Source organism: Abramis brama (genome assembly GCF_963993115.1).
Source record: "Abramis brama genome assembly, chromosome: 16".
In the NCBI taxonomy this organism is placed as follows: Eukaryota; Metazoa; Chordata; class Actinopteri; order Cypriniformes; family Leuciscidae; genus Abramis; species Abramis brama.
The window spans coordinates 24,042,942-24,066,349 of NC_139978.1; the positions used below are offsets into that span (position 1 = coordinate 24,042,942).

At 36.5% G+C, this 23,408-nt stretch overlaps 2 protein-coding genes across 8 annotated transcripts; one reads left to right on the plus strand and one right to left on the minus strand.

Annotated features, from left to right (window-relative positions):
• Nucleotides 1-207: 207 nt before the first annotated feature.
• Nucleotides 208-13,223, minus strand: ppardb (peroxisome proliferator-activated receptor delta b). Of its 4 annotated transcripts, none has more exons than XM_084138687.1 (9): nt 12,784-13,217; nt 9,216-9,324; nt 8,708-9,113; nt 7,678-7,829; nt 6,013-6,151; nt 5,647-5,846; nt 4,401-4,604; nt 2,278-2,521; nt 208-2,089 (listed from the first exon to the last, which is right to left on the minus strand). In XM_084138687.1, the coding sequence occupies exons 3-9, from the start codon at nt 9,057-9,059 to the stop codon at nt 1,842-1,844; spliced, it is 1,539 nt and encodes a 512-aa protein (XP_083994813.1). In that variant the 5' UTR covers nt 9,060-9,113; nt 9,216-9,324; nt 12,784-13,217; the 3' UTR covers nt 208-1,841. The 4 variants fall into 4 exon arrangements, with proteins under 4 accessions (XP_083994813.1, XP_083994812.1, XP_083994811.1 ...); XM_084138686.1 differs by having other exon boundaries at nt 9,216-9,327; XM_084138685.1 differs by lacking the exon at nt 9,216-9,324 and having other exon boundaries at nt 12,784-13,223.
• Nucleotides 13,224-18,049: 4,826 nt separating this feature from the next.
• LOC311065974 (properdin-like) lies at nt 18,050-23,390 on the plus strand. Of its 4 annotated transcripts, none has more exons than XM_084086889.1 (11): nt 18,050-18,137; nt 18,332-18,417; nt 18,716-18,857; nt 20,171-20,340; nt 20,427-20,597; nt 20,671-20,865; nt 20,948-21,121; nt 21,805-21,996; nt 22,618-22,729; nt 22,880-22,988; nt 23,081-23,390. In XM_084086889.1, the coding sequence occupies exons 2-11, from the start codon at nt 18,363-18,365 to the stop codon at nt 23,087-23,089; spliced, it is 1,329 nt and encodes a 442-aa protein (XP_083943015.1). In that variant the 5' UTR covers nt 18,050-18,137; nt 18,332-18,362; the 3' UTR covers nt 23,090-23,390. The 4 variants fall into 4 exon arrangements, with proteins under 4 accessions (XP_083943015.1, XP_083943016.1, XP_083943017.1 ...); XM_084086890.1 differs by having other exon boundaries at nt 18,053-18,137; nt 18,355-18,417; XM_084086891.1 differs by having other exon boundaries at nt 18,055-18,137; nt 22,880-22,983.
• The last annotated feature ends 18 nt before the right edge of the window (nt 23,391-23,408 follow it).

Genomic DNA, 23,408 nt, shown 5'->3' on the forward strand with positions numbered 1-23,408 from the left:
AAATGGGACATTTGGTCTCTAATTAAAGGATTATTCATTGACACCAATTGTTTCTTATTAAAATGTTTAATAATTATTTACACATTTTAAATAGTTTGGTAAACCATAAATTAAAGATTAAACTAACATTAATATTTGATTATGACTGCAAAACGCTAGTGAAATATTGCTATATCTGGAGCTTTTCATAAATCACAAGAAACTTAGTGATGTCTGGAATTGTTTTACTTTGATCCAAAATAATATTCCACAAACCATAACACTTGTGCATTATGTCTGATCTTGTTAATGAAGCAAGACATTTCTGAGACAGATCAGACCAGAAAGGTAGAAAGATATTGGCCGATGTCTGTGTGAAACTGGGTGACAATGGTATTTTAAGAATAAGAAGGGGGGGAAAAATGTTTCATATTATTGTGTATAGTTTCACAGTAACAGGTTTCTACATGACCATATATCTCTGACATCAAGTTCCATCTTGAATAAACCGATCAGAAAAGTAAATTTCAGTCATAAGAAAAAATTTCAGATATTTCTGAGTTACTTCTGGATGTGAAACGGCAGATGTGTTGCACATCATATTACTGCCAATTAATGTAATTTAACATTAAAACTGCTTTTTTAACATGTACACTGTACTTTTAGACTCATAAGCATCCAACTTACTTCAATAAAGTATACAACACAAGTTTTCCTCAAGCTGACTCAATAAAACCATTCATTTGCAATGTACATATAACTATCATGACATGATCATTAACTAATTAATGCAACTGATTTAGAGAATAAATTTAAGTTTATGAGTACTATAAACCAATTTGACCATAATGTTCTAGTCTTAATGTAACCACAGACTGCTTGTTTGTTTTCAATCACACAATATATAATCATAAAACATTTTCAATCAACATACTAATGGAAGACCTAATTTAATACAACTGTGTATCAAGGAGAAATTAAAGATAATTGAAGTCGTGTCTCAATTCAGTAAATATGACCTAATGAAATACGACCGTTACTGGACAGTATGCAAAAATATAAGTACCATCAAGGTACCAGTGCTTAACAAAGGAATCAGCACTTAATAATTATATATATATATATATATGTATATAATGAACAAAAGTGAAAAAAACATTTCCTTCCATACAACCGAAATGATCACACTGTTGTAGGTTTATCCCAAAGAATTAAAGTGAATTATTAAACATAGATTTGTCTTCAGTTTCAATACCAATATATATTTGTAGCAGCTGACGCTGAAAACAACATCCTCAACAAAGTAACATAATTCCAAAATAATATACCTGACTGCTGTACAGTTGTGTGGAGTACCTTTTACTTTAGTAAAAGCGCCTAATCAAACAGAATCAGGTGGACAAGAACAATCACAAAAATAAAAGCCCTACAAAGTTAAACACATACAGTAAGTGGCATTTCAAAAACTTGGCTGGGCTCTGATCTCCTTAAAGAAACATTCTAGATATCACTTAAATGTACTTGCAAACCAAAACCATAATGGAAGAGACGACTTCTTACGGTGTTAGCCCTCATCAAGCACATGAAGAATAACATGACGCTAGTAGTAGTAGTAAACGGTGACTAAATGTTCTGCGTCCTGTATAGGCCTATAAGAACAGCTTTTTTGAGTTTAAATAAAAAACACTCCACAAAATCAGAGAAAATGTCAGTATTCAAAGTCAATATTTGTAAAAGTCCTTTACAAAAATTCATTTAAAAAAAAAACAGTGGCACCGCAGCGCCATAAAGGTGTGTGCACTCTCTCCGTTCAGGAGGGAAGTTGAAGAGCATTCTCTAGTCAGGTCCTTGAGTCTGTGAGCTCAGTACATGTCTTTATAGATCTCCTGTAAAAGCGGGTGAAGGGAGGTCTCAGATTCAGTCTTTTTGATCATCTGAACCAGCTGGGCGTTCTCTGTGACCAGCTGTCTGAGGTCGGCCATCTTCTGGAGCAGTTTGGGGAAGAGATGAGAAGAGTCAGGGTGGTGCACCTGAAGATGTTGGTCCAGAGCTTGCAGGATACCATCCTGAATCTGTTCTACCTGCTTCACGTTCATCAGCCCAGGACGATCTAGAGCAAAGAAAGACCCTTTTTAGCTACCATTTTCTCCTTCAGCTATTTTTCCTGTTATGATAAACAAGCTTCCGATCTCTTTGTTGTGTTTTCATTTCACTGACATTACCCCATAACAAATTTAGATGTGGATGTAAACTGTATAAATAACAGCAAAGGACATCAATCAAACGGCATGGCCTTACCTCCGCACAGTATGATGGCTGCCACAAACAGAGCCAGGTCACTGTCATCCAGCTCCAGGGCATTGAACTTAACCGCAAACTCAAACTTGGGCTCCATGATCTCACTGAAAGGTTTGCGTAGACTACGCAGGAACTCCCTCGTCACGAAGCCCTTCCCATTGGCCACCAGCAGCCCGTCTTTGTTCATGAGAGATGGGAGCATCGCAAATATGGACTCATGGACTCCATATTTTAACAGTGTTACCTGAAAGAGTACCAGAGTTAACTAACCAGTAAAAGAGTTACCTGAAAAGGTGTGAGATTAATTTAGGGACAGATTTTTGACTCAATACATTGAATTTTGGTAATTTTAAACAAAAAAGTTACATATTGTACCTTTTAAGTATTAATGCATACTCTTCCACTATGCATTAATACTTAAAAGGTACAATATGTAACTTTTTTGTTTAAAATTACCAAAATTCAATGTATTGAGTCAAAAATCTGTCCCTGATTCACTATGGTAAGCCTATTATAAGTCAGTGTTTCCCATAAATTGAATTTTTTTGTGGTGGCTCGCCACAATATCAACATTGACCTCCACAAATAGATTTCAATGCTTCCCATTCATTAACTAGACTGTGGCGGCCCGAAAATATATTTAAACTTCTCATAATAACATAAAATGTCTTTAATGTTGTGTTTTGCGTCATTGCTGTCAAACAAACTCAAATCGAAAGCGCATCAAGGCTTAGTGTCCTCATCACATTGCAAAAGACTGTCTGTTTGTGCTGCAAATAGTTATTATAGCTAATACAAGTTTTAAATATGGATTTTTCAAACACAAACGCATCATTTCACTTCAGAAGGCCTTTATTAACCCCCTCGAGCCATATGGATTACTTTTATGATGGATGGGTGCAGTTTTTTGGGCTTCAAAATCTCACACCCCCATTCACTCCCATTATAAAGCTTAGAAGAGCCAGGATATTTCTTAAATATATCTCCAATTGTGTTCGTCTGAAAGAAGATAGTCATATACAGTACGCCTAGGATGGCTTGAGGGTGTATAATTTTCATTTTTGGGTAAACTATCCCTTTAATTCATGTATGACATATTATCAGCAACTAATAAATATCCATTTAACTACAAACAAGGGGAAAAAAGTGATTGCTTTAAGGAGCCACAAACATCACTAGTCACTACTCAAAAGCAATAAACCTTAAAGGGGACCTATTATGCCCCTTTTTACAAGTTGTACTATAAGTCTCAGGTGTCCCCAGAATGTGAGCTCAAAATACCCCACAGATAATTTATTATACCATGTTGTTTTTAAGCAAAACACACTGTTTCATGCATGTATCTTTAAATGCAACTAAGCTGTTGCTCCCCGTCCCCTATTCAGAACAGCGCTGTGCCTTTACAGCGCGTGCCTCAGATGCTAATAAAAGATCTGTTTGGTTTTGATAATCATCTCTATAACGGTCACGCTCATGTAAGACTGCAGTTCTTCGTCATCATGAAATGTATTATTTGTATGCATTTTAAAGCTATATCAGTTTAAACTTCTGATATATGGTTTTCTGAGCACACACACCCAAAGCACACACACAGAAAGCTGGCTGTCAAATAGAGCATTGCGTCAGTATTAAAGTTTTCTTTCACTCTTATAGCACTTAAACACACAAGGTTATGTCAAAAACAAACACAGTCAGCTATGTCTGTGAACGTAAACTGCAGGGAAATAAATCGTATGTGTATAATAGATTTGTGTATTAAAGTGACAGCAGCGTAATATACAGTACCTACTGCTGTATGTGCTGTTAATATGAATCAAACAACAAAAGAAAAACTGAAAATCCTTCACTCCACTTGATTAAAAATAGAATGTAAAAAGAATACATTTCTTACTCGAATGCTGCTGTTAAATGGAGCACAGTCCTGAACGGCTCATTTTGAGACACTGTTTCAGATTTATGGGGAAAATAACAAACGGAGTGGATGGATTTTTACAATAGGCTGGATGTGTGCACAATTCAGACATAATTATGTTCAAATAAAAGTGAGTATTGCATAATAGGTCCTCTTTAAACAAAAGATTTAACCAATTATAAGTTAAATAGGTAACATGGATGGTTCTCACCTGATCATTTAGGAACAGATCCACAAAGCCAGGGATGTTTTTGGCAAACTCGGTTAGCTCTCGCACAGTTTCCACTGTGGTGCACTGGCAGCGGTAGAAGACATGGACCCCAATCTCTTTATTGGGTGGTGCTCCGTTAAGCTGATTCCAGACCAGCCCGTTTTCTGCCTGCCACAGTGAGTCCATATCATGGATCACAAAAGGCTGGAGATGAAATGAGAACACAATTAAAAAGAACTAAAATTTTAAAACTAAAGTTTTTTTTTACTGGTCAATTTTGAGATTTTTAGATATTTGTCTTTAATAACATGTCTTCTTTCAGACTGTGGTGAAAAAAGTCCGAAATACACATTTAGGTCTTTATTTTACTACACTTTGTCTGTAGATTTCGCGTAAATTCAACAAAAGTTGTCGTTGTAAATCCTCCCGCCGATCCGCGATCTCTGTCTGCTCTGTCATCACAGGCACCGCTGGAAAGCTCTCTCTTCACTGTACAATGCTGTCGGATCCAAATATGGTCATTTTCTTTTTATCAGCAACCAATCGTGAAAGTAAAAGGGCTGAATGTGCAATCTCATTGGCTGATGATAAATCTTTAAAGCCCGTTTTCTCAAAATGACCTTTCTCTCATACTCCAAGTCCGAAATCTCCACTTCAGTAACACCTATATACACCAAACTTTCCAGTCTTGTACCTAGTTATATTATGAAGACATTTACAGAGGGATTTGTAAATATATTATTCCTAGCCTGATTTATATAACATTTTATTCCAAAAAACATGGCGAAAATCATTTTTTTTAAGGCTATTGACAGTATATTCTGATTTACAGGATAACAAAAGTAGATATCCATAAATCCCTCTGTAATTTTTTCCCCATCTAATATGTGAACACAATGAAAAAATAATTTTTAATCTGGCTTTATCCAATACTCAGATTTCGTTTTTTTAAATATATACAAATTAGCGCATATTTAATTAGATATTGCCTAATTTGCATATTTAAACATTAAATTACAGAAAACTTGTACTACATTTTTTTCTCATCTTAATGTAGGTAATCAACTGGGAAAGTTTCATGGTGATATCTGCTAGTTAAAATTTTTACCCTATTCACCTGTAGTGTCTCGCCTTAAAAACAATAACACTTCAAAAACAACAATAACATATAAATAACAATAAATATTGGCTTATTAAATTTTAATATCAGGGCATCATTGCTTCTTACTAAAAGCTGAGTGCATACCGCTGTGCAGCTCGTCTTTCCCGTGAGGATGCTTCGAGCTTTCTTCTTGGTCATGTTGAGGTTTTTCAGGTAGGCTGTGTTGACGTGCTTAGCCAGTGTTTTGAGGTCAGCCCCACTAGAGCTTTTCAGGTTCTCCCCGGCGAGGAGCCCTGCCACTAGCTTCTTCTTCTCCGCCTCTGGCATACGTCCGTACCTGATTGCTGAGACAAAGAAACAAAGACAAGCTCAGCATATATTAAAAAGCAATTTATGTACACCAAAATAGTGATTGCTGAGCATGACTATTAATAAGCAGTTTGTACTTTTTAAGTGAATGTAAAATGAGCAGTACAAATTCTAATGCTTTAAAGCATGTAGGCCTCTCACCATCGTGGGACATGCCCAATGCCAGGCATTTCTGGAAGCGACAGTACTGGCATTTGTTCCGGCTCTTTTTCAGGACTTTACAGGCACGCTCACAACGGTCATACTCCAGCTTCATACGAATGGTGCGTCTGAAAAACCCCTTTAAAAAAAAGATGACTCACTGAAAAACAGCAAGGCACACATGTGCTTTTTTATTTCACCATGGAAATGCTATTGATCATTAGGAAGCCCAGTGACTTAAAGTCCCTGTAAAGGCAATTCTAAAAAAAAATCTAAACACATTATAAATGTTAGAAATGTATTGCTAAATCATATTACAAAGACTGTGAACTGTGAAGTACTGAATTGTGGAGTTAGACCGTTAAACAGTTTTTCACCATTGCTGTGTTCCGGATTTTTTGGGCGGGGCTAAAACGGGGGATCGATGATGCACTGGAGCCCCTGAGCTCCTGGACACGCCCCTACTTGATGACGCACTGGAGCCCCTGAGCTCCTGGACACGCCCCTACTTGATGACGCACTGGAGCCCATTCACATCAGTTTGCAACTCAATCGCGAGTTACTGTCAGTACTATTAGTTACTACATCCTACAGTTTGCTAGCTAGCTATGCCTTCGTCACGGAAATGCGTATTACCTGGATGCGATCACGTACAAAACAAATCAGTGTCCTTATTTAAATTTCCGAAAAACTATCATATCAACAAGAGGTGGATTAATTTTGTGAAGAGCCACCTTGGAGAGTCGAGGATCACCGCCAAAACCCGCCGCTGTAGTGGTCATTTTACACGGGATAGTTTTATAAACTTTCGTCGGAGACAACTGGGATTCACTGATAATCCGCTGTTACTGGTAAATGGGGCCGAACCGACTATCTCCCGCCTCGGCGATCATCCTCCCGTCGCGCCGACAACTGGTGCCATCGTCAGCAGTGCGTGCCCACCAATGAGTGTAAGTTGCCTTGTGTGCTTATGTTATAACTATAGTAGGTAGTCCAGGCTCGAACATGTATGGCTTTGTAAAACAAATTAAGCTGCTAGGAGCATCCATTCCGTCTGTAGCGGTGACAGTTGAGTGTGGCGACGGCAGCTTTCCCGCGAGTGGGCGTGGTTTCAGCGCAGCCAGCGGACACGCCCCCAGCGTTTGAGAGCAGAGACTACTGCTCATTTTTTCAAGATTTTGATAGCTTATTTTATGTACTTGCCTGCTTTTTTTTATCATTCAAATTTGGCTGGGTGGCTAATAACACATTTTTCTGTGGTGTGACAAACTCAGAACACATACTTAATTTTGAATTTACAGGGACTTTAAGGTAAAGAAACTTAAGGTGAAGTCTAAAGAGATTTTAGACTTCAATTAGATGGCTCATCCCTTCAAACACACACCCTGCCTCCCTCTAAGTCATGTCAGTGAATTCACATCATGCAGACTGGATTTCTGAATGGTTAAAAAAAATTGTATTGGCTGTTTATATAACCTTGGGCTGTCAACAGAGACAGGTGTTATTTCTCAGGATATCTATTTCAGTAATATATGTCAAGTAGTATCGCTTACGGTACCTTTAATGTTGGTTTATAATAGATGATGGTCTATTTTAGGCCATAAATGCACCCACGGTTTGTGAAAAACCTTGACTGCAGTAGTTGCAGAATTTCAGGAAAATTACCTTGCAGCCTTCACAAGCATGAACTCCATAATGAAATCCTGAGGCTTTATCTCCACATATGCGGCACTCAACGTTCAGGCCCAAAGTACTGGGGTCATCTCGACCCAGCCGCAACTGGTCTGACAACGAGAGAGACGGTGCCTGTAATGGATCTATAAAAGTGAGAGAGAAACAGAGAGAAACTACTTAAAGCATCTCTTATGAGAGCACTACAAAAGTATATGTTTTATGAAGAAAATATAACTTTTTTTAAACTATAAAACATGAACTATTCATTATTGTATAATCTGCCATAAATCTGTCAAATTGTCTATTGAAATGCAATTATGCAAGAAAGAAAAAAAAATTCTATACCATATTTTACACATCACGATATTATGCCATTTTATAGATAAAACAATGCATTTACAATTTTTTAAGTACTTCTATTGATTTGAATCTCCTATTCATTTTTCTTTGTTTAATCAAGGATGAAACCAAGTTAAAAATCTAAGTCATAAAAATATATTGTGTATAATGTAAAAGTATTAAAAAATATATATTAAATATACAATTAAAACATGAATATACAGTCGTGGTCAGAATTATCAGCACCCTTGGTAAATATGAGCAAAGATGGCTATGCAAATAAATCAGCATTGTTTATCCTTTTGATTTTACATTCAAACAATTCACAAAAAACCTAACCTTTCATTGTAGTAAAACGATTGAAATTGAAGAAAATTAAATTAAAGAACATAGTTCTGATGCACAGCTTCACAAAACAAAGACAGTAGCAGTAAGAAAATAGTTAAAGCATAATGATATGCTTTATAATAATTAAGAAGTTCCAATCAACTTAAGATATTACAAATCTGCCTGGAAGAGGAAGTTGTTTTGGAGGGTTTTGAGAAACTCTCATTCAAAAACAAACTCGAGCATATTCAGTTGTCAGACACTTCTGGAATTTCAAACAGGACTGTGTTCTATGGTCAGATGAAACTAAAAAAAAAAGAGCTATTTGCAGCAAACCCACAAGATGGGGTTTTACCTGTTACAGAAGTGTCACTATTCTGTTGAGGACTCTCCTGCGGCGTTCCGTCTCCATTCTGTAGATTCGCCCCCCATGATCCCTTGCTGCCGGGCGAGACCGCTAATCCTGTGGCATCTGACGTCTCGCTGCCTTCGACCTCCTCACCCGAAGCTGAGCCCGGCTCCTGTAGGTCGGACATCCCTCCACAGTCCGAGGATGCAGACTGATCCTCCTGGACTGCCTTCCATATTGTCTCTTCAAGAATCGGGACAGACTTCAAGTCTGTCCGTGGAGACGACTGGCCCTTCGTGACTCCATCTACTGGGCCGTCACGTTTCATTTCTGAGGTAGGTTGCTCAACCTGTTCCATGGTTCTCCCGTCTGGCTGCTAAATCTCATAACCATCCATCAAGTGGCATTGCCTCTGCGAAGACAAGAGACAGGAAAAGGGAGGTCAATTATTGCAACAGTGCCTCAATACAACAACACCGTATCAGAATAAGACCATCACAGTTGGAGAAGTGACCTAGTGTGTAGTGCACATGCTCCAGAGATTGTGCAGGTGACCTGAATTTGACCTGAGATCCAATACTGCTAGTGTCATTTCCTGACTCCACCCAACCCCCATCACCTCTCTGCTGACTCAAAAATAAAATTAAAGACAAAAATGAATGACAGCATCAATATCAAGCACAGCAAGGCTTTGTTCACACTGGAGGAGAAACCTAATTTATTTCTTCAAATCTGATTGCAGGGTCTGATATTTCAAAACATAAACTGCAAAAGTAGGGTTCTGGAAGTACAAATCTCATTAATTTTCACCGCAGAGATATTGATTTTTAACAATAAACAAACATACATGAGATCCACCAATCAGAAGCTGATGTCATATGATGTCACACTACCGTTTCAAAGTTTGGGGTCAGTCTACACAAAAATATTAAACAGAAATATAAAATAGGCCTATTAACATTGATAATAATAAGAAATGTGACGCTGAAGACTGGAGTAATAATGTTGAAAATTCAGATTTGCCATCACAGGAATAAATTACATTTGAATTTTTTTTAAATCGCAATACAATTTCACAACATTGCATTTTTTTTTATCAAATACGCAGCCATGGTGAGCATTATTTTTTTGAAAATGTTTCTTACTGACCTCAAAACTTTTGAATTGTAGCTTATATGATTATAACTACAAGATTTGCAGTGCTTCCTGGAATGAGTAGTTCATACCCTCATAAAAGACTTGTAATAACCTTTAGGCTAATTTTCTTTTGTGCTTCAAATCTAAGTTTTAATCTTATCTCAGTGTTGGTTGGTTTGGTTCATGGCATTGAGCTTTTTTAAATGCCTATGGGGGAAAAAATCATTGTTGTCGTTACTGTTTTAGGGCTGCCTCAAACCTTTTCAGGAAAAGTTAATCCATAAACGTAGAAAATAAGAAAGTAGCTTTTGTCTTAACTACCTGGGTTTTCATTCATTCACCACTTCCGATTACATGACCTTTATCTTTTTGAAGCATCAGACGCAGTCGCAAACTGTGCAGTCAGCAATTACAGGTCTGTGGTATATTTAGTCTACATAGAGTGAGAAGTGATAAATCCATTATGAGACTCTGCTAGGTTGTTTACTTAAAAAGATAAGATAACCTTGCAAAGAAAGCTCCTGTGGGAAGATGTTATGACAAATATAAGAGTTCGCAAAAATGTTTGGTTGTTCAAAACTTACATAATCAAGAGACCAAACGAGAACGGTGTATCAATGGAGAAAGACCTATTTGCATGAGCAAACAGAATAAAAAAAATCTGTCAATACAAAGGTCAAGATATACTTTGATGCTTCTGGTTGACAGTGAACTTTACCAAGTAATAAAATGTCTTAAAGGCACAGTACACCTAAAAATGAAAGCCCTGTCATCATTTACTCACCCTCATCTCCTTCCAAACCTTCTGGGGAACACAAAATAACATTGAACCCCATTGACTTTCATTGTATATAAGTCATACAGGTTTGGAATGACAAGAGGGACAAAGCTATTCGACTTCAGATGAATGACGTCACGTCCATGTCTAGCACTCAGGCAAGGAAGACAATGATAACAGATGTGAGGGTCATACGGAGGATGGAAACCTCTACCAAACAGACTGTAATCCGTGGATTCTGACAAGAGGATTACGCAGTAGCCACATCGATGTGACTAGCCCCAAACAAAGACAAAGCAATTTAATAGGATATCTCAGTTGTTATTGAACGACACTATAACATGGGAAAAACGGCACCACCATATACGAGTAGGCTTTGCGTTAACTTATAAAGATGCACAGTAAATGAAGCGATCAGAAATGCTTTGAGCCAGTGTTCAGACTTGTCAGCAACCTGTCGTTCTGGTTTTCAGCTTATCTGCTTTGTACCAAGGTTGCAAACAAATGGTGACCCACACAGAGAAACTAAATGAGTCAGTGTGCAGAGGTTATGACACGCATACCAGACTCTGGATCTCTCAACAGCTTTCTTTTTAAGGGAAGACACTACAAGCAAAACCAAATTGTTGTTTTTTTTCCATGCACTGCTCAATTTTGAGACGTTGGACTATTTTGCTTCCATAACATGCCTTCTTTTAGACTAGTGGAAATAAAATATTTAAAATACACATTTAAGAGTTTATTTTATTACACTTGATCAATTTGCATCTGTTGATTTCAATTCACTGAGCCAGCAGTCTCCACTTCAATGGCACTGTCTTACATACACAAACCATCAGTTTTATTCCCATCTATATTCTGAAGGTTTTTTATCATTCGCCTGATTTATACATCACTTTATTCCTAAAAACATGGTGAACATTTTTTTTTTCCTTACTCCTGACATTACTTCTGATTTCATGTGTAATAAAAAGAGTTAAAGTCCCCTATATAAAAAAAACATTATTATTCTAACAAAATTAAACGCATTTTGAATTTAGCTTAATCCAATGTTCAGACTTCTGTTCTGAAAATGTATGGAAATGATTGCATAGACAACATTTCAAGAAAACGTACAATACAAAACAATTGTGTTGTACTGTGATTAATCAACTGAAGATGTATGGTGATATCTATTAGTTAAAATTTTACTCTATTCACCTATGGAGTCTTGCCTTAAGAATAAAAGGACAGTAATAAGAATAAAAGGACAGTAAAAAAAACTCAAGGCACAACCAAATGCATTATGACAAGATATACTTGTACAAAACAATTGCTGACTGTGACCAGACAGTAGATATTTACCTATTTTGTTAAAACTTTAACTTTGTAATCAGAGTGAAAGTATGCAGTCCGTGTTCTGTGTACACAAGGTCACACTTCAAAAAAAAAAAAAAGCCTTTCAAATAGAAAAAACACAAATTTTTCACTTATTCTAAGCAGTATAATAAACATTTAGCAATGCAACAAGCTTCCTCAAAACTTCTTTTGATCTCTTAAAAGTGATGGTGTCAGTTTGATCCAGAAGACGTAACGTTACTCTTGCAAGCAATTGCTAATTTTCCTATGATAACATGCAAGTTAGCTTTAATTTGCCAGTCAAAACCATTTTTTAAAATATTTGCAACCAAAAACGTTTGAGTAAAATACATTTAAAAACCCCTTTTCTATGTAGCATGTGCTGACTAATGCATTCCTGGGCTTACTGTATGTTAATAGTTAGCGGTTTAAATCTAATTTAAATTAACATGAACAACGCTTGGCCGAGGCAGCAAAGCTTAACGTTACAGGTATAATACACGTGGTGAAATTCAAAATAATCAAGAAACAGTGAATTACATGAAACCCACTGCTGATTAACCTTAACAAATGTGTGTTGACATAATATACAATAGCCAAACATCTAGCCAGATACAGCCTGACACACACCAAATCTGCCTAGCTGACAAAATCATGACTTCAAAACCGTGACATCAACTAGCTAACAGACTACAACATACATTTATTCTGATATGGGCACATATAGTTTGCTAGTAACGTTAATCAGATAAAGTACACACGAGACTTTATTTAAGAAAAACAGCGAGTTTTGGCTAACTAACAGTTAGCTGTTTTGGTTTAACGTTACCTTGGTGTTTACGGGCCAGGTTCGAAGTTTCCCAACGGTCGATCAAATATAAATATACTCTTCTTACGTGAAGTTAAGTTGTTTTGAGACTCAAATGAGCCCATAGTCCGTCGGTTTACATCAGTTTTGTCAACACTGTGTCCCCGTGTCTCTTATTCCACACATGCTAGTCTGAGGTTAGCACTAGCTAGCTTAACGCTAACATGTTTTTGTTTAGTTTTTTTATTTTGTTGTTCACGCTTTCAAAATTTTCCTGGTCAAACAATTACGATTAAATAGGATTAAGATTAAAGTAATAGGCGTTTTCGTGTCATATTTTTGTTATATCCATTCTTATAAAATCAAATCAGAATACGGATAAAGCTATGGGTATCGCGCTGTTATTCCTACACTTTTGCTCAATCTGGTCTAGTAACTCCATTCACTTTGATATTACTCGGTTGTCAGGGATGACAGAAATAAAGGAACTAGAAAAGATGCGTGAATTGTATTTGCCTGCAGGGGTCGCTCCTCGGCCCAAAGTAGTCCATGAGGTCACTAACCAATCGAGAGCAAATCAAATAATCTCTTTTGACCACTGACATTTAGTACAACCATATTCAAAATGTAATTTAAATATATATATATATATATTTAACTAAATACGCGAAGAAAGATCCACCTCTATAAACGATTTTTCAGCTTGAGTGCAACAAATTTTCCTTTGACGTATGACCTAATCACGTGATATGTGTTTGTCCAATGACAGCTCGATTCTAAGGGGTTTAGTCAGGGGACTTTGGTTTCTGAATCTGTTTTCCGTTCTAGGTAATAACAGGCGTTTGTGTGGTTGACAGCTACGAAAAAGCATGGCGTGAATGTTGGCTAGATTCAGCCAGTAGCAGATAGATGAATATTAATGACGCTCTATGAATCATAATGTTATCTCCTGCGACTGCGAGGGTTGAAATGGTGCTCTCAAGTAGGCCTACTGGAAATCCCTTGTAATAAAAGTTGTTAAATGTTAATGAAGATTAATTAAATGTTGCCAGTATTTATGAGTAATGAGTAAACAAATAAGTTCAATTCAATGTATTAATACTATTGTTAATCGTAATTGAATGAACTTTTGTGAGTTTCAAAGTGGTCCTGTAGATGGGGCCATTAGACAGGAGTCTAACACAGATTGACTTGACCAAACAGATGGACTTAAAGGAGAACTCTGCAACTCTGTGAATAACTGAGTGAAAATGACCTATTAATTGTCATTTAAGTGAAATTACTGAACTTAAATATACGAGCTTGATAAAAAATTATCACTCTAGAGGAAAATTTCAGATGGCACTTAGAGGCTTTTGCATCTGAACTCTTCATATATATATATACAGTGGTGGTCAAAATTGATGGCACCCCTGATAAATATGATAAAAAATGGCTGTAAAAAATAAATCTGCATTGTTTATCCTTTTGATCTTTCATTCAAAAAATTCACAAAAATCGAACCTTTCTTAAAAGAATTGATTGTTCATTGTACATTGTTCTCCAAAACACGCTGGCCATAATTGTTGGCACCCTTGTTATTAAATACTTTTTGCAACCTCCTTTTGCCAAGATAACAGATCTGAGTTTTCTTCTATAATGCCTGATGAGTTTGGAGAACACCTGACAAGAGATCAGAGACCATTCCTCCATACAGAATCTCTCCAGATCCTTCAGATTCACAAGTTCATGTTGGTGCTTCTTCTCTTCTTCTTCTCTCAACCACGCGCCCATTATAAGATTTTTAGCAGAGGCTGTCAGGTTTTGATTTTTTATCTGTTTGTATTTGCTAGAATCCATATACCATGTATCTGAACAAGATGTCCAGGACCTCCAGCAAATAAATAGGCCCACAACATATAAGATCCAGCAGTATATTTAACCGTAGGCATGGGGTACTTTTTATCCCTGTTTGCACCAAACACATCTGGGTTTGCTGCCAAAAAGCCTCTTTTTTTTTTTTTTTCATCTGACCACAGAATCCGGTCCCTTTTGAAGATCCAGTCGTGTCTGACACTGAATATGCTGGAGTTTGTTTTTGGAGGAGCGAGGAGGATTTTTCTTGAAACCCTACCAAACAACATGTGGGGATGTAGGGGTTATTTGATACATTTTTTTTTAGGCTTTCTGACCCCAAGACTTAACTAATCTCTGCAATTCTCCATCTGTGATCCTTGGAGAGTCTTTGGCCACTCAACCTTTCCTCCTCACCGTCCAGTGGTGTAGTCTACGTGATACGCAGGTATACGCCGTATACCCACTAGAAAAGGCCAAGGATTTCCGTATACCCACTTAAAAAATCGTGAGGATGCGTAACAACTTCGTTTTGTGTCAGAACTTTCACTTTCATTCATAAATTCACCCCGTCTGTGTTTGCGAAGCGACACCGAATCGCGGAATCCAGTCACAAATGGAGCTTGCTAAGCAGAACGTCACCGAATTTGGCTATTTTTGAATGAATAAATCAAAAGTAGGGCTGTACAATGAATCAAATCTCGATATGGACTAGTGTCTGTGAATATTAAAGTTAAAAGAGACTGCAATTGTTCTACGCGTCTCTGGGAATGAATGAGCGCTCAATGTGTGCTCCACCACACACACACACAAACACACACAAACACACACACTGAAGCACGCGTGATCACGCTCGTGGTGTTTTCAGCGTTTCACTGTATTGAGACATGAGCTACTACATGTGCACTTCATCGCAGAGCTGCTATGAGAGTCACTTCACGAGAATTTCACCATTTCATTTGATAAAAGTCATTCATTCGTTTCATATACAAACACATAGAAACTGTATTGTCTTTACGACAACCTGTCAAAATGAAAGTTCGGTATAACTTGAAGAAATTATAACAGAAATATATTACTATTGCACAGTAGAGTTTACTTCAAGTAGGCCTAATAATAATAATAATAATAGTTTATTAAAACACACAGAAACTCAAATGTCTACAACCCACCAAAATAAAAGTTCGGTCTAACTCAAAGAAATTAAAAAGAAGTAAAAATGAATTTTAAAATAATAATAATAATAATAATAAAATCTATTAAAACGTTATTTTAAGGGAATATCACACAAGTTTTCATACATGTTTTAATTTAAAGAGTAGCCTAAACTTGCCAAAACAATAACACCATTTTTTTTTTCAAAAACACCATTTCTAAAAGTAAATTTGTATTTGTGCCTATAATGTTTCATTTTTTTATTATTTTATTGTAAACTGATAAAACCTGTGCTTCAGGGACCATATTCATATAACATCTAAGGCTAAATGTAGCTCTTAACTGGCTGAGTTAGATGGTGATTAACACTAAACAGTAGAAAATCAGTCCAGTCTCCCCAGCTGTAAATGGCTGTTAAAGTCTTGTGTTGCTTATAATAAATTGACATGTTGATAACACCTAATATTTCATAATGCTCTCAATTACATGTCGATGCATACTTTATGCATTAGTGAGTGTGGTGGTGCTTATGGGGTGACGGTCTGGGATGGGTGAGTATGAGGCGGCGGCGGCGGCTGGGTTGGGTTGGGTTGGGGGGGGGGGGGGGGGGGGGTATATTACAGTATACTCACTACAAAAAACTAGACTACACCACTGTCACCGTCCATTAAGACAATATAGACACATGTCCTCTTCCTGGCAGATTCAACATCTTTAGTTGATTATAACTTCTTAATTATTGCCCTGATGGTCAAAATGGGGATTTTCAATTCTTTAGATATTTTCTTACAGCCACTTTCTATTTTGTGAAGCTCAACAATCTTTTGCTGCGCATCAAAACTATATTCTTTGGTTTTACTCATTGTAACGGATGATTAAGGGAATTTGGCCTTTGTGTTTCCTCATATTTAAACTCCTGTGAAACAAGAAGTCATAGCTGGAAAATTTCATGTTCCTAGTCCCCCTGGTGTGCTAAAAAAGGTAAATATTAATGGGAATATACTTCAGAGATATTTTTCTCATAAAAAATTCTAGGGGTGCCAACAATTATGGCCAGTGTGTTTTGGAGAAAAACATTTATTTCATAATTTGATTTACCCCCCAATTTCAATTCTTTTATTTCAATGAAAGGTTAGATTTTTGCGAATTTTTTGAAGGAAAGATCAAAAGGATAAACAATGCAGATTTATTTTTTACAGCCATTTTTTATCATATTTATCAGGGGTGCCATCAATTTTGACCACCACTGTATATATATATATATATATATCCAGTATATGCTATAGGCTACTGGTTACATAAATCATAATCAAATTAGCTTAAATATTTAACGTCATATCTGTAGTGGAGCAGAAATTTGTGGCGCTACTAGATCTCATTTGGCACATACCCTATATGTAGATATTTTAGTGCCTAACCGCTAAGAAAACAAATGATTGCACAATGCACAGAAAACGGCTTGCGCAATTTCTGCTCAGAGAAACCTTTCAGCTTTCATTTGGTGTAGCAGCCTTTTTCCTTTTCTTTTTGTGTGTGGCTGTGATGGTTTGTTGTTCTTGGTTCATTCAAACATTAAAAAACCAATGTGCTTTCTTCCTCTGCACTTCGAGAGAAAAACTGAGGAAAAAGTAGCACTTCTGCCTTTCCCAAAATAGGCTAAGATTCCTTGCTGTCATTAAAGTGTAGGCTATATATGAAGAGTTCAGATGCAAAAGCCTCTAAGTGCCATATGAAATTTTCTTCTAGAATGATGTATATTTAAGTTCAGTAATTTCACTTAAATGACAATTAATAGGTCATTTTCATTGCCATTTAAGTGAAATTACTGAACTTAAATATACGAGCTTGATAAAAATGATCATTCCAGAAGAAAATTTCAGATGGCACTTAGAGGCTTTTGCATCTGAACTCTTCATATATATATATATATATTATATATATATATTGGAAAAAATGTATTTAAGGCCCAATATAGCCTAGCCTAAGCTAAAAAAAAGAGAATGTTTTGGCAAATGACTGAATTAGTTTTTTTAATTATCTTTTACATTTGCTATTTACATAATAATCATAAATGGGCCTTGTGAGGGTTACATACATTTGAAGAAACATAGACATGTGACCGTATAGGCTACGTGACTTTACACAACAGCTGTGCTGAAATGTTGAAAGGGTGGTGGAAGTGGAACTGAAACAACTTTAATTCTTTTACAGCAGGTAAATGCTGATGAATCTGCAAAATCATACTCGAATAAGGGAAGCTTGTTAAGCAGTTTCACAATTAATAATTCCTGTTTCTAAGGTTTTTGAAAGTCACTTTTGAGGCAAGGCGAAACAAACTACTCGCTTTTACTGCCTCTTAACTGCCATAAGAAAGGGAAGTGTCAGAGGTAAGTGGTTAAAATTTAAATTGGTTAAAATAGTGAATTATCATGTATGAACTTAACATTTGAACCTTTAATGATTTGTTTGATCAACGCTAATAATCAAAAACCCACAACCACATTTGTTTATAGTTTCTTTGACTAGTCATATTAGCCAGTGTATTTTGCTGAATCCAACTTACAAGACTTTCTACATTCAGAATCAAGAATTTCTGTCACACAGATTCAGCCATGAATCTGATCTTGTGGGGGATTGTGATCCTCGGGATTTATGTCCAGAAATCAGGTTTGGAGAATTTTGTGACAATATAAATTTGTAATAATATGTAAATTAATATTAAGAAATAATATGGCTTGCTGACTAATTTTTTCCCTCAAATACTTTTTGTACCGAATGCTGAATTCAGTTGAAATAACTTTACTGTGTTTGTGAATCAGAATCAAAATTTAATCACTGAAACAACTGAATCATGCTAATTCTTTGAATATAATACAAATCTGTGCCATAACAGATATCAGACAATATGTGTAATAAGTTTTATTATACCCTAAGTGTCATTCATTAATTTGGTGTCTTTCTGAAGTTTCACAGATAGAGTGTTATACAGCATTTTCGGTGTCCACTGGGAAATGTGATGGTCTGTTGGGTCAGGTTGAAAAAGACGCCTGTTGCTTGAACTCTAACTACGGCTACACAGAATCAGATGGAGTGTGTAGGTCCTGTAGGTAAGTTTCATTGATCTGATGCTTATGATGTTCATGTTCAAAATCCTATTATGATAAATGCCACATTGAGCTTCAATGGAGTGAAAAACCCCAGGTGACGATTTTAAGATGGGAGAACTATTTGTTCACACATTTGTTCATTGTTCATACTACCGGTAGTTCATTTGTTTCCACAAAGAAAGTGATGTTGCATACATTTTCATATTAGCCTAAATAAATATTAAAGTTGACATTAAATGAAAATTCACCCTATCAATTTTGTGAATGCATGTAGATTTTATTGTTAACGGTTCATCCATGTCTGTTCCATTTATGTTTTAATTTATTATTATTATTATTTTTTTGGATGTTAATCATAATGTCGTAACTCGATCTTCCAGAGAATATGACAGACTTCTCTCTGTTGACATATCCCAATCATTAAGTTCTGTATTATTAAATTGACTTAATCCCAGCACATTCACAATGAACTGCAAGCTTGCATCTTAAAATCCAATCAACAACCCGATGCATAGAACCAAGTCTTTTTAGCGCAATTTTCCACCGGACAAAATTGCGCTTGTTAACTCATGATTTCTGTTCTGTGCGTCTGTGCGCACCAATCTTGCACTTCTATCTACTCCTCAACCAGACCACCTAGAGACTTCGGGTTTTCGGCATTATGTTAAGGAAGGTCTAATCTCGGGAACGCACAAAAAAAATCCAGGAAAAGATTTACTATCTCTTAGTGTTGTGATCCCATGAGGTGAGAAAATTGCGCTAAAACACTCACCGAGTTTTTATTACTTGTTTGATAATCTGTCACAAAATGTACGTCACAATACGGCAGAGATCTGACTGTCACTACTTCTGTTTCATCGCGACTTAAAATAATGCAATGTTAATATTCTTTTTTGAGGAAACCTTTTTTAAATCATTATGCACTTTTTACGGAACAATTTTGGAGACTTTTGCATGTTATAAAGTCAGAATTGCGAGAAATAAACTCATAATTGCGTGTTATAAAGTCAGAATTGCGAGATATAAACGTAATTCTGAGAAAAAAAGTCAGTTTTAAAAGTTTATAACTCGCAATTGTGACTTTATATCACACAATTCTGACTTTTAGAATTGACTCTGAGATGTAAACTCGCAATTGTGAGAAAAAAAGTCAAGTGGCTGGCAACTTTCTTTTTTTTTAAACCACTGGCGGGTACTGCAATATTCTATAAAATTTAATGGGGACTTTAGTCTAACACAATCAGCTGAACTGAAACAAATTAGATCAAATGATGCCCATATCCTTTAGAAGAGTCTTGTATTTTGACCTCCAGGCCGCATGCAACATGGACTCAGTGGTCTTCCTGGAGCGAGTGCTCGGTGAGTTGTGCAGAGGGAGTAAAGCAAAGGCAACGCTTTTGTTACGGAAATGGTGCTTGCTCAGACCCTGAGAATCTAGGAAATGTTCAAACTGAACCATGTATGGAAAAAGAATGCTGCCCAGGTAAAAAGAACATCAAGTAATTGTTGCATTTAGACATAAAGGCTTCTATGAGCTTTCTCATGTTTCCTTAAATTTGTGTTGTCCAGTGGAAGGTGGCTGGTCAGAGTGGGGGAAATGGCAGCCATGTTCAGTCACGTGTAAAAAGGGACTAGCAAAAAGGCAAAGAACCTGCTCTAACCCGTTGCCACAATGTGGGGGCTCCTGTAGCGGTGAAGAGGAAGACATCATCTCTTGCGACACTGAAATAATCTGTCCGAGTAAGTATAGTTTTCTTTTTTCTACTTACTGAAGATACTAAAAATTAAGAACATGCTTCCATTTAATGTCTAGCTCATGGCGGGTGGTCCAGTTGGGGAGACTGGGGTCCCTGTCCAGTTACTTGTATTGTTGAAGGACATAACATCCAGAAAGAACGTCGTACAAGGACTTGCACCAACCCCACTCCATCCACGGTTCCACTTGGCAGAGACTGCGAGGGCTCTAACACAGACACCCGCCCTTGCAGCGGACTACCTTTCTGCCCAAGTAATATACTTTGTTTTCTTCTACAAAACTGCCAAAATGATGAGAATTGTAGAAACCAGAGCTTTATATCTCTACTCCACAGTTGATGGAAACTGGGGCCCTTGGTCAGGTTCCTCACCCTGCTCTGTGACGTGCGGAGTGGGCCAGCAGATACAAACACGGTTGTGTGATTCTCCTAAACCCACACATGGTGGCAGACAGTGTCGAGGTGAAGAGCAAAAACAAGGTCTCTGCACCATTCGTGTCCCTTGTCCAAGTAAGTGGTGTGACACAATGAAATATTGATCTAAACGAACAAAAAAGCATGTGTGATAATACAGGTATTCAAATTCATTTCTTAAAGGGATAGTTCACCCAAAAATCTAAATTCTATCATTTATTACTCACTTTTATGTCGTTCCAAAACCCATAAGACTATCTTTGAAACACAAATTAAGATATTTTTAATGAAATCTGAGATTTTTGTCCCTCTATTCACAGTTTATTCACCCAAAACTCTGACACTTTAAAATGTTCATAAAGAGATTGTAAAATCGTAAAATAAATCCATATGTATACATTATATATACATTATATATATATATATATATATAGTTTATATTCGCTGATCAATGTTTATATGTGAATTAAAGCCTAAATGAAATCTACTCATCAAATAAAGTGATCATGTCTCTTCAGAAGATAAACCTTTCGATTCAAATGGATTTTTTTAATATTCTCTTTATGAATGTTTTGAAGAGTCAGAGTTTTGGGTGAATAGACTTTCAATGGAGGGACAGAAAGTTCTCAGATTTCATTAAAAATATCTTCATTTGTGGTTTGGAGATGAGCCAAAGTCTTATGGGTTTGGACATAAGGGTGAACAGTTGATGACAGAATTTTCATTTTTGGGTGAACTAACCCTTTAACTTAATACATTTTTCTCTCTCTTTCTGTCAGTTGATGGAATGTGGACCGAATGGAGTGAGTGGGGACAATGTAAGAAACCTTCCACTAGAGAAATCAATTGTAGAGTCAGGGAAGGAAACCGAAGGAGAGACAGGGACTGTGATGGTAGAGAACACGAGGGAAACTTCTGTGAAGGAGATATTGTTCAACACGGCAGATGCTACGACGTTAAAGACTGTGATAGTGAGTGCAAAGAAAATTCATAGCTGTGTCTGAAATTGCATTCTCTCTAGTAGGTACTACATTTGGTTTGAACCTTACTTCACAACCGTTAAAAAGTATGTTCTGTATAGTATGAATACGAGTATTATGAATAAAATGTCGGATGAAGTGCTTCTGCCATGCCAGTCACGTGACCTACTGGTGTCAGTTGTGACACATTTAACAATTCCTCTGCAGCTGTTGCTTCATGGTATTGTAAACTGTCATCTGTATTGTAAACTGAAGTAGTTGGTCATCCGAGTACTTTTCACCTACTGTTTTACGAATAATACTATGAATTAGGACATACTACACTTTTGGCGTACTGTTTTTAGAATACAATGTACGGAAGTAGGCATATTCGGACACAGTGCATGTTTTTTTTTTTCAATTGAAAGCTACATTTTTATTGTTTAGCATCAATATGTCTAACATTTTACAAATTTACAAACTTAATGTTAAACAAAATGGACATTCATTACAATGTGAATGATGATATTAGATTATGGTTTCTTCTAGTTTCAGACAAAAATAGGATTTTCCAAAACATCACAGGTGGAAGGTCAGTTTTTCAAACAAATAACACTCTCTTACTATGTTCAGTGAATGGTGTCTTGTCAGAGTGGAGCAAGTGGAGTTATTGCAAACCAAGCTGTGGACCAGACTCTGAACAAACAAGAGAAAGAAACTGTGTTCCTGACATCTCTGCATACCGGTAGGGGGAAACATCTCATGCTACTAAATGAAAGAAAATTATGTCTATAATAAATCATATAAGGGTGCAATTCCATTACGTAATTGCTATAGGTTGTGCATTGTTTCACAATCAGTGTACATATTCTTTGGTTTTCTTTATCTCTCATAGTATCCAAGACCTCAGTATATTCTCAGGGAAGCCAAATGTGGATTGTAATGATGTGGAAAATCAAACAGAGAGAAGACCATGTAAAAATGTCCCTGAGTGCAAGGGTGAGGTTGTAATATTATGTTCAGAGCATATGTATATTAATTTTAGCTGATTAAATTGAATACATTTTAATTTAATGACATATTTCACTTTTATCAGGGTGACTGAGCACAGAGTCCAGTAGCTGTTGGAGACAAGAGGACCAGTCGCTGTTCACACTAACTGTTCACAGCAGTTAAATATTGTGAAATATGCTACCAACAGAAAACAATACTTGCTTTGTTAGCTTTTGTTATATGGGTTGGATTGAATGGTGATTAATGCTCACTTCTGTAAACTCTGCTTTGCTGCCACTATAAAGTGTTGTAGTAATGCTACAACGTGCATGTGATAAAAATGATTGATTGCTGATTAATGCGCACTTCTGTAAACCCTTTTGCTGCCACAATAAAATATTAAAGTAATGCAATATGTGAGAAAATGCTTG